This window comes from Monodon monoceros, unplaced genomic scaffold (assembly GCF_005190385.1).
Source record: "Monodon monoceros isolate NGI ecotype Baffin Bay Population unplaced genomic scaffold, NGI_Narwhal_1 Super_Scaffold_16, whole genome shotgun sequence".
NCBI classification, from domain to species: domain Eukaryota; kingdom Metazoa; phylum Chordata; class Mammalia; order Artiodactyla; family Monodontidae; genus Monodon; species Monodon monoceros.
The window spans coordinates 112,310,417-112,326,137 of NW_021703772.1; the positions used below are offsets into that span (position 1 = coordinate 112,310,417).

The 15,721-nt window shown below is 40.8% G+C and overlaps 1 protein-coding gene across 2 annotated transcripts in view; it reads left to right on the forward strand.

Annotated features, from left to right (window-relative positions):
* Positions 1 to 15,721, forward strand: part of PTPN4 (protein tyrosine phosphatase non-receptor type 4) — a 174,618-nt gene that overhangs the window by 131,615 nt on the left and 27,282 nt on the right. For both annotated transcript variants that reach the window (XM_029225100.1, XM_029225101.1), the window contains 2 exons: positions 522 to 647; positions 2,378 to 2,536. In XM_029225100.1, coding sequence (XP_029080933.1) covers positions 522 to 647; positions 2,378 to 2,536 — 285 coding nt within the window. The remainder of the gene's footprint in view (positions 1 to 521; positions 648 to 2,377; positions 2,537 to 15,721) is intronic.

Here is a 15,721-nt window from a genome sequence, read left to right on the forward strand (position 1 = left end):
TACTGTATATAAAAGGGGAAAATTTATAAATAAAGTATACACAATTATCATTTTTACCTTGTCCTCATTGAGGCAGAGGGCCAGGGTTTAGGTTTAAGGACACTCAGGAGATGATGTGTTAGGAATTGTTTAAAGCACCACAAGATAAGCTCAAGTCCCAGAGACGCTGGGACAGAGACAGACAATGTCTAAAATGTAATGTTGGTAGTATCTGGGAAAACTTGATAGCCAACGATTCCATTGTTTTTTTTCTTTCATCTTTCTTTCTTTGTTTCTTTCGTTTTTCTCCTCTTCCCTATTCTCTTTCCTACTTTTTCTTGCCTTCCTTCTTCATATAAACCAGATTTCCTTTCTTAGGAAATTGTTTGGTAAGTAGCCTCCAAATGCATTAATTTCTTGTAAATAAACGTGTTGTATTTACTCATCTAGAATATGATGTATTAAGACAAATTGTAAGGTTTGGTACATAGTTTGGGGTAAAAAATAAAATTTTTTGCATATTATTTAAATTATTACTCCAGATCCCCAAGTAAGCCCTTGGCACGGAAATTAATGGATTGGGAAGTAGTAAGCAGAAATTCACTATCTGATGACAGGTTGGAAACACAAAGCCTTCCATCGCGATCCCCACCTGGCACTCCGAATCAGTAAGTACATCAGGTGTACGTTTTGCTAATTTCTAAATGTTTGGCTGTATGTTTCCATTGCCTGAAGATTATAATATGTAAATTAAAAATTTTTCGGTTAGACGTGATTTTCGTTGCTCCAAGGCATTATTTCCTCTCAGCCTGGAGCTCAGTGTGTAAGCAGAGCATGACATAAAGATGCTCACTTAACTACAAAGCTGACTTCCACAGTCAGGGTCACTAGCCAATATATCAAGGCCTATTAGTAGACTTAAAATCTGGGAATATGGTTGTAGCTGACATAACTCTTCTCCATGTGTATCTCCAGCATAATTTCGAGGAGAGTGCATATTATTTGAACATGCTAAGTGTTGTGATTCTCTTGCTGAGGCTCCTACCCTGCTTCTGCTGTGCCAGTGTCTGTGGTCTAGGAAAAGGGATTTCCAGCCTCAGTTCCCACCAGCTCAGCCATAGCTCAGCTGAGAAGCACATGTTACTCAGCACTTACTGTGTATGCACTTCATCCTAGCATTTCTCACAAAAGCTGGATGCTTGGGTGTAGGTAGTAATAATAAGATAATAAACGTGTACTGGCCAAAGGTGTTATCTTAATTTCATAATGTTAACAAGTGTGTTGTATGTATTATATGTATGTGATTAAGATAATGATAACAAAATGAATGTCACCATACTGACCATCCTTGTTAACCCAAAAGGTTGACATAAGAAATATTTGAATTTTGGCATGGAATATAATATTTAAAGAAGTCTTCCTCTGGACATATTTCATACACATTCATGTTCAATAAATGTGCACTAAATTCTAAAAGTTGTTTCACTGATGGGTGTTTGTCAGCTTAAGAGTAAATTCCTACCGTATTGGAAGTAAAGTGTGTGCACAAACAGCTTGGTTCACAGCAGGTTACCTAATGGCTAGGTGTCTTCCTCACTACTAGAAACAAAATAGACTCAAAAGTTTGTGCAGTGTCTTGCTAATTGCAGAGTGCTAAGTCATCTTTTTTATAATAGACTGCATATAAATTCAAAGGCTAATCAGCTTGTTGGAGAAGATCCAGAACCTTCTTTCTCTGGTCCCTTTTCCAGCCAGCCGTTCCTTATTTGTTACCAGTACCCCACTAAACAGTTACAGCAAATTATGGAAGACACATGAAATTTAAACCAGATGGTTGAATTAATTAATTGTCACTAACTCTGATCAGACTTTCTGTTAATGAGACAATTTTATGTATGATATGAAGAAAATTGTTCTTTCCCTAAATCCTAAAGTGACTGTGTCACTTATGAAGATGGAAATATGGTATTCAGTATCTCTAGTCTTAGAAATTATAGAAAATCCCATAAATAAAAGTATTTATTAAAGGACTAAAAAAGAATTCAAACCAGAGGATATTTCTGAATTATTGGGTTCTCTCCTTTTATTTTGTAAATGCTGATTAAGACGCACATTTGTAGTGACTGAAACCTAGAAACATTAAGGTTGGTGGGGATAATAGATGATTGAAATAGATAAAATCCCCGTGGCAGATTGCTAACTCTAGCTCAGATCTTTTGACTTCCTATTCTGTGTTTTTTCTGTTTATACCATAGTGTCTTTGTCAGAGACTCAGCTTCGTAAAATGTGGTCAGTCTTAAAAACACACACCCACTTTCTACTGCAACATATAAGAAAGAAACTTGAACATACTGAGTTACAGTACATTTTTACTCGGTTTTTGTTCCTCTTCTCGTAGTCGAAATTCTGCATTCACCCAAGAGGGAACCAGGTTACGGCCATCTTCAGTGGGCCATTTGGTCGGCTACGTGGTTCACACCTGCCCCGGCGAGGCGTTCGTGAGGCATCGGTCTCCATCTTCCACGCAAGCTAACAGCATTGTTTTGGAATCATCTCCGTAAGGCATTTTTGCATTTAGCTTCCTTTTTATGAGGAATAATGCCCCAAATTGTTTCATTTGAAATAATCTGGGAAATTGTAGTATTTGATACAAGACTTTATGTGATGTTTTAAATATTTATATATTTGTAAATGTGCTTATTTGTTCCTGAAGGTCTTGGTGACCCCCACCCCACAAAATCGCTGCTGTTATTTTGTTGGCTCTGTATATTCTTGAACTTTTAGTGCACATTGTTACATATTTCTGTAGATAAATGCATCACTGTGGTCAGGCAGTAAGGTGATGAAAGGTAGAGTTTTCTTAATATTTTTCAGGAAGGGAACCATAAGGATGAATAGACAGTGTCGGGGAGATGAAGTAGCAAGGGAGAACATCGCATTGAAAATAAGTTACAGAACGTGTGCATACCTCATTTCTAAAATTCACTCCTATCTCATTACAAGTTGATGCATAAATTAAACTTCATAATTCAGTATATCAGTTTAATGCACAACATACTTACCTCACATTAATAGGCAGTCTTGATTTATCGGTTCATATAATACAGTTAGTTCATATGCAAGTAAAAGTACAGTGCAAGAGTTAGAAAAAAAGTAAAATACTTTATAAGATACATAGATAGGTAAGAGGATTCATTAATTGCTAAGGAGGAAAAAGGGGTTTCAGATACAGTGAACGTGATGAGGGTTGAAGAAAGGGTGGGTCTGAGTGATGGAGAGCAGGTGGAGTGGCCAGCACAGCAGCTGTAGGTGCTCCAGGAAAGCGCGCCTGGTCTGTAGGAGCGACTGCTGTCCTCTGTGGGCGCCAGCAGGGAAGGCGGCCAAGCTGTCGGTACCAGTGGGCATTTAGTCTGGCTAACGTGTATCTGGGTGAAAGATTTGGATTGTGTGTGGACATTTTAAAGGTTGGAGGAATAGAAAACTATACACTGCACAGTGACACCTGTGGAGCATGGGTGGGCAGGAGTTAGGATTGGTGGAAATTTAATGTTTTATTACTTTAAAAATTATAACTCTAAACTTTTTGATTTTTAATAAGCATGTATTTTCTACTTCTAAAACTTTAAAAAGTACAGTAATTAAAGACGTGATTGAAATGTTAACTGACTAAATTTTAAAATGACATGCTTTCGGCACGTGAAAGCCGACCACTTGGAGGAATCACAAAGTCCGTGTCATCACAGACAGAACAGTGTCACTCCTGGGGCCTGACCACATGATCTCAGTCTAGTTTTTGTAGAGCCCTTTCCGTAGAGCCCATACACATCTGCCCATGCATACAATTGAGTATTTCCTTTCATAAATTTCATAGATTCACAAATCCCCCAAATCACTTACCTCTTCAGAATACCTTTGTTCCCTTTTCCTGACCTGAAGTGGAGAAGGAGGTTCAGGATAGGTTGGAACCATGCAGAGTTTTTCTTCCCCTGCCCAGTCCACCAGAATTTCAAATGCTTGGGGCTTTCTCTTTGGACATCTGTTTTATGAAGCTTAAGTATTTGTATTCAGTTTTGAATCTATAACACTGCCTTGGAAATTCAGCCAATCCTCACCTTAAGAATAATGAGAGAGTTCTGAAAAGACAAGCTTAATGGTAAACTAATAACAATAACTTACATTGGTAGCTTACAGTCAGCTTTTTCATAAATTACCTCATTGTTGTATTCAAGAGAACTCAATAGGAAAGCTATATAGCCCCCCTTTACAGATGAGAGAGCCACACTAACAGCATTTGTCCCAATTTATAGAGCTAACACTTGGGTTTTCTTACCTGAGCCGCTCTGTAGAACTGTGTATCCTGGACAAGGCTTTGTTGATTTTTTTTTTTTCAATTTAGAGGAAATATTTTTCAACTTGGAATCCATAGATTTTAGTTTTACATTGGCCAAATGTGAAAAGAATGCAAACAATATGTTGGATTAAGCACAGAGCATTTCAGCGTAGTACAATACATTGAAATTGATGTTGCGATATCTCACCAGTTTCCTGCTCTTTGAGGGAGTCCAGGGGCGTTCAGGTGAGCCTGACTTCAGGCACTGGGTGAGCTTGCCCACTTCCCAAGGAGAAAACGCTATTAATTCGCAGGTGTGTTTACTGTGGAAGCAAACAGGAGGCTCTTGTACTGCTTAAAATTACCGTTTATAGGCAGGGATGATTGAGATTACATCCTACCATTTCATTCCTTTCTTTAAATGATCCACAGAAAATTAGACTGTTTTTAGTTTGTGATTTTTCTGAGATAAACATTAGCCCTAAATTAATTTTAAAATACTTAACAGATTAAAAAATAAATAAATTCCCACCACAATGCTAAGACGTAACAGGGAAGCTCAGGTATTTCTACAAAATAATTGCAAAGTGTGCGAGTGGGATGGATACGGTTTTATTTTTTATTATGATACAGATTGCTAACAGCTGCAACAGAGAACTGTTTTGAGTGCAGAGGAAGCTGCCTCACTGCTGACCTTGAAGCACTCATGAGGAAACTTACAGCCACCTGGACTGAAACAAGTCAGGAAAGCTTTTGCCCACCTGGCTTGACTGACAGTTTTAACAACTCTTTTGCTGCTGTGTTACAATTGCCTGTTGACAGCAAAGTGCACTTAAATGTAACATTTTCATTATCTGCTCTTAACGTTTTCCAAAATGTCAAAGTTTAAGATAAGCACATTATTTGTGGTGAAAATCCCCAGCCTGAAAGTTGGACATTGGAACAGTTTTTATTTATTTATTTATTTATTTATGGGCTGCATTGGGTCTTCCTTGCTGTGCGCAGGCTTTCTCTAGTTGAGGCGAGCAGGGGCTACTGTTTGTTGCAGTGCACGGGCTTCTCATTGCGGTGGCTTCTCTTGTTGCAGATCACGGGCTCTAGGCACACGGGCTTCAGTAGTTGTGGCTTGTGGGCTCTAGAGCACAGCCTCAGTACTTGTGGTGTGCAGGCTCAGTAGCTGTGGCTCGCGGGCTCTAGAGCGCAGGCTCAGTGGTTGTGGTGTGCAGGCTCAGTAGTTGTGGGTCGCGGGCTCAGTTGTGGCTTGCTGGCTCTAGAGCGCAGGCTCAGTAGTTGTGGCTCACAGGCTCAGTAGTTGTGGCTCGTGGGTGCTAGAGCGCAGGCTCAGTAGTTGTGGCTCGCAGGCTCTAGAGCACAGGCACAGTAGTTGTGGCACACAGGCTCAGTAGTTGTGACGCACAGGCTTAGTTGCTCCGCAGCATGTGGGATCTTCCCAGATCAGGGCTTGAACCTGTGTCCCCTGCATTGGCAGGCGGATTCTTAACCACTGCACCACCAGGGAAGCCCTGGAACACTTTTAGAATCACATTCCTGTCTCTCATTTCTTTTTTCTTAACATCCAAAGTTAACACACGTAGTAATTTGCCCACAAAATTTTTTCTGTGGGTAGAATTTAAACAGTATGTGTTTCAAGTCCTTGTTCCCATCCATACCCCACTGTGGATCATTGTAGGCAAATTATTGGTTTTAAATATATTAAAACCATTGCATTAGGGATATGTTATCAATTAAAGTAAATATGGATGTCCTTAGAGCCCTGACCTCTACTGATCTTGCATTCTGTTCATTTGAAATATAAGTAGTTTCTAGTAAAATTTAAAATACAATAGTATTACCACTTATAAGTAAAATGGAATGAAAGAAAATAGTCATCTTCAGCATATGGTCTGATAAGTTCTGTTGAAGCCTCAGTTACTGGCAGATAGCACCGTTGCTTAGCTTTTGTCTCTTTTATAAATTGGCCTCTGAGAAGCATTTCATTTGAAGAGAAGAGTCCACTGCTACAAGTTTAGAAATCCCTGATTTAAAGTAACTTTCCTCCCGCTTTTTGCAGTTGTTTTCTTTGAGCTGCAACTGTAACTTAGTGTTAAGAGCATAAGCTCTGGATTCAGACTGTTTGTAACTTGGTTCCACCACTTCTAATTATGTGACCTTGGGTGAGTTATTTTATCTCTGTAAGCATTAATTTCCTTGCTTGTAAAAACAGTATGATAATATCCACCTCATAGGACGGCTGTGAATATTTAATGAGATGCTTATTAGTAGTTCGGCAGAGAAAAAGTACTTAGTAGATGTTAACTATAATAATTATAATGCATCTTTCAGTTAATTTGGGGGGGGGGATGTATTCCAGCAGCTTTTAAGTATATTATCAACCATTTATCTGTTGTATGTTTGAAGTGTAGATATCTGGTTGAACACAGAGAGGAATTCCCCATATTCTCAACTTCATCCTTCAGTTCCTAATCACCAGAGACTATGCAGATTTCATAATCCTCAAATGTTAAATCCAGTTCCCTGAGCTATTCTTTCCTAGACTGTCCCGTTCCAGCCTTATCTTTATCCGACCTCATCATTTCCTTTTGCTTCGTCCTGAAAGCTTTGCCTTCCCTCTGCCCCTCTGAGCTACTGGCACTGATAACTTCACCTGCAGGCTCAGCGTAACCCAACTCCCATGCCAGCCTTGATCAGGTCTAGTGATATATCGTGGACCATGCAAATACTAGGTTGCTGTAGGACAAGGAAATAAGAGAAGCAAAGGCGGTGGAGTGGAAGGAGTGTTGAGCCATGGGGCCTCAGAGGGCGCATCCTGTTAGATGCTGTACCTGTGGCGGCAGGACTAAGCGCGGATCCCTGGGCTGCTGCTCTGTAGCGTACTTACCTGCAGTCCGGCTCTGGCAAAAGCCTCCCTTACTTGCAGTTGGGAGCTGAGGTTAGAGACTTGGACTTTGACTGAAACCAGGAATCTCAGGTCTGGGACCTTGGTTCTGGAGTAGATTCCTACTGATAGAATAATATGACCTTTTCAGTTCTATTCTTCTATTAATCATATCCCCGGGAGTTTCTATGCACTTTAATTGCCTTGGGCATCAATTAGTAATCAGTCTGAAATGGTGTTTACTTCGAAATACTCTGAATGTCACTATAAATTAGCCAAAGTATCAAGAAGCCTGAATTTTGAACCAGAATTTTATCTGTATCTTATGGAACGTAAGTATGGCAGGGGTAAATGCCCAGTGAAGACTAGGATGACCCTAGTGATTGTAATTGAGTGAGACAAGAGCTGCTGGTATGTATTTTAGAAAATAAGAGTTTTAAAAGGAGCCATCATTCCTGGCAAGTTTGTATTAGTGTCTACCAAGAATATGGTTTTTGTTTTCTAGTCTTAAATTAGAAAAAACTTTATGCTTGTATGAAGGGTGTATTTGTACAATTAAACCTTTGGCAGCATTTTTTTTTAATTTACAGTTTTAAGAGTTTATCCTGCTCATTTTTCTTTTTTATGAGTAATTACAATAATCTCTTTGGAACTATATATTTTCTACACTCTCCCTATGACAGATTTTTTCCAGCTCCCATATTTAACGCCAAATGACTACCTCTACTTGTAAGACTCCAGGCACAGCCTTGATCCCTACTTCTTTCTTTGGTTCCTATTTCCCTAGTCCTCTCTAAACCATCTGATAGTAGATGCTCGTCTTCTTTTAGGTTATAGGTCCCTTCTCTCAGGTGCCAGCTGTTATTTCTAGTGGGGCTGTGTCCCACTATGCTGCCTGGTTGTTCTTTCCAAGTATGTGATGTCTTTTCATTCTGTTTTCCTTGGTAGTTTTTGTTTATTTGTTTGTTTATGTTTTAGCCTAGAAATAGTACCTTTTTATTTTATTTTTTTAATTAAAATTTTTTTGGCTGCAGATGAATTGGGAGATTGGGATTGACATATACACAATAATATGTATAAAATAGATAACTAATAAGAACCTGCTGTATAAATAAATTTTAAAAATAAATAAATAAATATTTTTTTGGCCGCTCCATGCAGCTTGTGGGTAGGGTCCTGGTTCCCCTGGATCCCCGACCAGGGATCGAACCCAGGCCCCGGCAGTGAAAACGCCAGGTCCTAACCAGTGGACTGCCAGGGAATTCCCAGTAGTACCTTTTTAAAGAACTGGCCTATTGCATGATACTATTTTAAATGTATTATAATTTCAAATTACAATACATGGTTTACCTATGAAAGTCATCTTCCTAGATAATTGTTTAGTAGATTGACTTCGTATGATACTTATACATTAAATATGAACAGGGAAGTTATTTGTTACGATAAATTGAGTTAATAGGAGTATGTCTTTAAAATGTAATTGATACTTTTTGCCCAAAATAAGAATTTTAGAAGTCTGTGTTGATATTCTTGATTACTTTTATAGACAGTAGTTAGATAGGTAGATAGACAGAAAGAGAGTGTGTTTGGTTATTGAAGCTGGAAACACAGGAAGGGGAAATTGTCACTAGGATTACTGGGAGAGCGCATAATTAGTTTGTGAAAAAGCTCCCCAGACCAACCTTAACCTCTGCAGTGACCAGGCCCATGGAGAGCTTGTCCATCACTCTCTGTGAAGTTACCTTAACAAGAAAGTTACATAAAACAATGTAAGGCAGGTAGCACCTGTCCTGAAATCCAAAATTATATCATCCTTTCCTCTCTTAGATCTCGGCTGACCCTCTGCCTGTACTCCATTCTCCTCACCCTTTCTTTAGAGTTTGGCTCGAATCCCAGCCCGAGCCTCTACGCTTGGACTCTCTTCCTATCTGGGTCTTCTTGTGGACTTCAAATGAGTAAAGGAGAGGGTGTATTCAGATACCCATTGGAGTCCGGCAAGTAACACTGGGTGGGATTCATGTGGCCTGGAATGCCTGTGGCCCATCTGAAGGCAGCAGCTACCACTTGGCTTTTTCCATTTGTTGGCAACTTGTAATGCAGGCCTATTCTTTCCAAAGCTTCCACATTTTTCATTCTGGAAATCCAGATTTTGTATGTAATTTTTAAAATGCAGTCAGCTCACATTTTTAAAGTAAACAGGCCAAATGTATGTTGGCAAAAATTGGCCCACAAGCCATGAATCTGCAACCACTCTTCTTGTACAGTGATTTCTAATCAGGAAGTAGATAATAAAAATCACTTCTGGAGCTTTTTGGACTGTATACGCCTGGTCTCTAACCCTGGAAATGCAGACTCAGCAGTCTAGCAAAATGTCCCGTGGTGTCAGTGCCGTCCCTCTCTTGCAGCTGAGTGTTGCCATCATGGTACCCCTGCCCACCAGGCCTGGCTCACTTAGATACTGGGCTGCACAGCAGGCTTGGGTTTGTCCCTGTTGTTTGTCTTGGTGCTGTGCTTAGACTGTTATCTGAACCAAGAATAAAGTTGTTCTGACTCTATTCCCACCTGATCTCAACCTTATACTCTTCCCCCAAGGCCTTTGGTTTTTATAAAAATTTATTTATTTTATCTTTGGCTGTGTTGGGTGTTCATTGCTGCACACAGGCTTTTCTCTGGTTGCAGCGAGTGGGGCCTACTCTTCGTTGTGGTGTGCAGGCTTCTCACTGCGGTGGCTTCTCTTGTTGGGAGCATGGGCTCTAGGTGCGCAGGCTTCAGTAGTTGTAGCATGCGGGCTCAGTAGTTGTGGCTTGCGGGCTCTAGAGCGCAGGCTCAGTAGTTGTGGCACACGGGCTTAGTTGCTTCGCAGCATGTGGGATCCTCCTGGACCAGGGCTCGAACCCGTGTCCCCTGCATTGGCAGGCGGATTCTTAACCACTGTGCCACCAGGGAAGCCCCAGACCTTTAGTTTTGAGACTGAATGTTTCCCAGGTGTGGCAACTGTATGCAAAACTAGAGGAAAGCTTCTCTTTGCCTTGCCTGAGTGGTTATACTTAGTCCTGAGTAAGGGATGAGACCTATTGGTTGACCCATGTGGAGTCCAGTGACTTCCAGTTTTCGTAAAGTCTTGGAGGCTTCCGGCCAGCTGCTTGTTAGAGATTTCCCATCGGAGGCTGTACCAAGGGTTGCCCGCCTCTGTCTGCCCTGGTCCCTGCAGCAGGCCATGGCCAAGGCACGCAGCTCTCTCCTAGCAGTTTCTTGCACAAGCAGCGCTTGAATGCATCGCCTTATAGAGGCTTGGGTTCTTGGCAGTTGAAATTAGCGGAATAAAAACTAGTATGTTTGGGATCTGGAATCTCTGGCCATCAAAGTAGACCTCAGAGAAGCTTTGGCTGAAAAGGGGAGGTGTGCTCTCTGATGCAGTCCTCATAGACTTATCAGAAGCTAGAGCATTTTGTGCCCTGAAGACTTCTGGGTAGAAAGCTGAGTGGTTATTATTGTTCACTGCGTATTTAGTGATTCTGTTTTACACTAGATTATGCAGTTGGAGGAGGGCTATATTTTCTCTTCGGGGAAGTGAGACCATTCATCGTTAATCCTGGCTGACGCCCTTGGTGCTAAGCAGATTTTAGCATCGCTACAACATCTGTCACGTGTCTAGCAGCAAGTCTCTCAAGAAGTTCACAGCTTCTCTACCAAGGGGAGCATATGTTTCCAAGAGCCACTCTGGCAGTAACCTCTGTGTTAGTTACCTTGGGCTAAATTATGCTCTGGTAGCACATTCCCCCAACTTACAGTGACATGCAGCTACAAGGGTTCTTTCTCTCTTACATTCTGCATACGTGGTGGATCACCTATGGCTCTGCTGCACGTCATGGTCATTCTAGGGCCCAGACTGACCGCAGCCCCTGTTTGGGACTTGGCTGGTCTCCTGGCTGAGGGAAGAGAGAAATACAGAGCTTCCTTTCAAAAGAGGCTACTCACATTTCATTGGCTAGAGCAAGTCATATGGCCGAGCATGATGTCAGCCAGGGAGGAGTGGAGGGTAACTTTGAACAATAATATGATCTAATACAGTTTTGCTTCCTCAAGACCTTACAGCTGTGTCTTGGGTGTCAGTCATCAGTCAACAAAAATAAGCAGGAACTGGCTGAAGCTTGTCCCTGGTTACCACAGCAGCTGGCAACTCTTTCCTCTGCCCTTAGGCAGTGGGATAATAATGTTTCTATTTCCCCAGAGGACCTCCTGCCACCTCAGAGGTAAACAATAACCCCTGTGGTGATCAGTACTCTTGACGAGAACCCTTTTCGCCTTGCCTGGTCCCTTAACCTCCATGACTTCCACGGACGCAGGCTTCCTGGGGTCCAAGTTGAGCCACTAGTTCCCCCTTCTGGCCTTCGTGAAAAACTCACCTTGTTACTATGTGCAGGGTGCTCGGTTGTTTTTGTTTTTTTTTTTCAATTTTTGAATTTTATTTTATTTTTTTTATACAGTAGGTTCTTGTTAGTTATCTATTTTATACATATTAGTGTATACATGTCAATCCCAATCTCCCACTTCATCACACCACCACCCCCTGCTGCTTTCCCCCCTCAGTGTCCATACATTTGTTCTAAACATCTGTGTCTCAATTTCTGCCCTGCAAACAGGTTCATCTGTACCATTTTCTAGGTTCCACATATATGCGTTAATATACGATATTTGTTTTTCTCTTTCTGACTTACTTCACTCTGTATGACAGTCTCTAGATCCATCCACGTCTCTACAAATGACCCAATTTCGTTCCTTTTTATGGCTGAGTAATATTCCATTGTATATGTGTACCACATCTTCTTTATCCATTCTTCTGTCGATGAGCATTTAGGTTGCTTCCATGACCTGGCTATCGTAAATAGTGCGGCAGTGAACGTTGGGGTGCGTGTGTCTTTTTGAATTATGGTTTTCTCAGTGTATATGCCCAGTAGTGGGATTGCTGGGTCCTACGGTAGTTCTATTTTTAGTTTTTTAATGAACCTCTATGCTGTTCTCCACAGTGGCTGTATCAATTTACATTCCCACCAACAGTGCAAGAGGGTTCCCTTTTCTTCACACCCTCTCCAGCATTTGCTGTTTGTAGATTTTCTGATGATGCCCATTCTAACTGGTGTGAGGCGATACCTCATTGTAGTTTTGATTTGCATTTCTCTAATAATTAGTGATGTTGAGCAGCTTTTCATGTGCTTCTTGACCATCTGTATGTCTTCTTGGGAGAAATGTCTGTTTAGGTCTTCTGCCCATTTTTGGATTGGGTTTTTTGTTTTTTTAATATTGAGCTGCTTGAGCTGTTTATATATTTTGGAGATTAATCCTTTGTCCGTTGATTCGTTTGCAAATACTTTCTCCCATTCTGAGGGTTGTCTTTTCATCTTGTTTGTAGTTTCCTTTGCTTTGCAAAAGCTTTTGTTTCATTAGGTCCCATTTGTTATTTTTGTTTTTATTTCCATTATTCTAGGGGGTGGATCAAAAAAGATCTTTCTGTGATTTATGTCAAAGAGTGTTCTTCCTATGTTTTCCTCTAAGAGTTTTATAGTGTCTGGTCTTACATTTAGGTCTCTAATCCATTTTGAGTTTATTTGTGTATATGGTGTTAGGAAGTGTTCTAATTTCATTTTACATGCAGCTGTCCAGTTTGCCCAGCACCACTTACTGAAGAGACTGTCCTTTCTCCATTGTATATCCTTGCCTCCTTTGTCATACATTAGTTGACCATAGGTGCATGGGTTTATCTCTGGGCTTTCTATCTTGTTCCATTGATCTATATTTCTGTTTTTGTGCCAGTACCATATTTTCTTGATTACTGTAACTTTGTAGTATAGTCTGAAATCAGGGAGTCTGATTCCTCCAGCTCCGTTTTTTTCCCTCAAGACTGCTTTGGCTACTCGGGGTCTTTTGTGTCTCCACACAAATTTTAAGATTTTTTTGTTCTAGTTCTGTAGAAAATGCCATTGGTATTTGATAGGGATTGCATTGAATCTGTAGATTGCTTTGGGTAGTATACTCATTTTCACAATATTGATTCTTCCAATCCAAGAACATGGTATATCTCTCCAGCTGTTGGTATCATCTTTAACTTCTTTCAGCAGTGTCATAGTTCTCTGCATACAGGTCTTTTTGTCTCCCTAGGTAGGTTTATTCCTAGGTATTTTATTCTTTTTGTTGCGATGGTAAATGGGAGTGTTTCCTTAATTTCTCTTTCAGATTTTTCATCATTAGCATGTAGGAATGCAAGAGATTTCTATGCATTAATTTTGTATCCTGCAACTTTACCAAATTCATTGATTAGCTCTAGTAGTTTTCTGGTGGCATCTTCAGGATTCTCTATGTGTAGTATCATGTCATCTGCAAACAGTGACAGTTTTACTTCTTCTTTTCCAATTTGTTTTCCTTTTGTTTCTTTTTCTTCTCTGATTACCGTGGCTAGGACTTCCAAAACTATGTTGAATAACAGTGGTGAGAGTGGACACCCTTGTCTTGTTCCTGATCTTAGAGGAAATGCTTTCAGTTTTTCACCATTGAGAATGATGTTTGCTGTCGGTTTGTCGTATATGGCCTTTATTATGTTGAGGTAGGTTTCCTCTGTGCCCACTTTCTGGAGAGTTTTTATCGTAAATGGGTGTTGAATGTTGTCAGAAGCTTTTTCTGCATCTGTTGAGATGATCATATGGTTTTTCTTCTTCAATTTGTTAATACGGTGTATCACATTGATTGTTTTGCGTATATTGAAGAATCCTTGCTTTCCTGGAATAAACCCCACTTGATCATAGTGTATGATCCTTTTAATGTGCTGTTGGATTCTGTTTGCTAGTACTTTGTTGAGGATTTTTGCATCTATATTCATCAGTGATATTGGTCCGTAATTTTCTTTTTTTGTAGCATCTTTGTCTGATTTTGGCATCAGTGTGATGGTGGCCTCATAGAATGAGTTTGGGAGTGTTCGTTCCTCTGCAGTTTTTTGGAGGAGTTTGAGAAGGATGAGTGTTAGCTCCTCTCTAAATGTTTGATAGAATTCACCTGTGAAGCCATCTGATCCTGGACTTCTGTTTCTTGGAAGATTTTTAATCACAGTTTCAATTTCATTACTTGTGATTGGTCTGTTCATATTTTCTATTTCTTCCTGGTTCTGTCTTGGAAGGTTATACCTTTCTAAGATTTTGTCCACTTCTTCCAGGTTGTCCATTTTTTTGGCATAGAGTTGCTTGTAGTAGTCTCTTAGGATACTTTGTATTTCTGCGGTGTCTGTTGTAACTTCTCCGTTTTCATTTCTAATTTTATTGATTTGAGTCCTCTCCCTCTTTTTCTTGATGCGTTTGGCTAATGGTTTATCAATTTTGTTTATCTTCTCAAAGAGCCAGCTTTTAGTTTTATCCTGCCTGCGACTCTCTGTGCTTCCTGGACTTGTGTGGCTGTTTCCTTTCCCATGTTAGGGAAGTTTTCGACTATAATCTCTTCAAATATTTTCTCAGGTCCTTTCTCTCTCTCTTCCTCTTCTGGGACCCCTATAATGCTAATGTTGTTGCGTTTAATGTTGTCCCAGAGGTCTCTTAGGCTGTCTTCATTTCTTTTCATTCTTTTTTCTTTATTCTGTTCTACAGCAGTGAATTCCACCATTCTGTCTTCCAGGTCACCTATCTGTTCTTCTGCCTCAGTTATTCTGCTACTAATTCCTTCTAGTGTATTTTTCTTTTCAGTTATTGTATTGTTCATCTCTGTTTGTTTGTTCATTAATTCTTCTAGGTCTGTGCTAAACATGTCTTGCATCTTCTCGATCTTTGCCTCCATTCTTTTTCTGAGGTCCTGGATCATCTTCACTCTAGTTATTTTGAATTCTTTTTCTGGAAGGTTGCCCATCTCCATTTCATTTAGTTGTTTTTCTGGGGTTTTATCTTGTTCCTTCATCTGGTACATAGCCCTCTGCCTTTTCATCTTGTCTTTCTTTCTGTGAATGTGGTTTTTGTTCCACAGGCTGCAGAACTGTCGTTCTCCTTGCTTCTGCTGCCTGCCCTCTGGTGGATGAGGCTGTCTAAGGTTTGTGCAAGTTTCCTGATGGGAGGGACTGGTGGTGGGTAGAGCTGGCTGTTGCTCTGGTGGGCAGAGCTCAGTAAAACTTTAATCCACTTGTCTGCTGATGGGTGGGGCTGGCTTCCCTCCCTGTTGGTTGTTTGGCCTGAGACAGACCAACACTGGAGCCTACCTGGCTCTTTGGTGGGGCTAAGGGCGGACTCTGGGAGGGCTCACACCAAGGAGTACTTCTCAGAACTTCTGCTGTCAGTGTCCTTGTGCTCACGGTGAGACACAGCCAGCCCCCGCATCTGCAGGAGGCCCTCCAACACTAGCAGGTAGGTCTGGTTCAGTCTCCTATGGGGTCACTACTCCTTCCCCTGGGTCCCAATGTGCACACTACTTTGTGTGTGCTCTCCAGGAGTGGAGTCTCTGTTTCCCCAGTCCTGTCGAAGTCCTGCAGTCAAATCCCAGTAGGCTTCAAA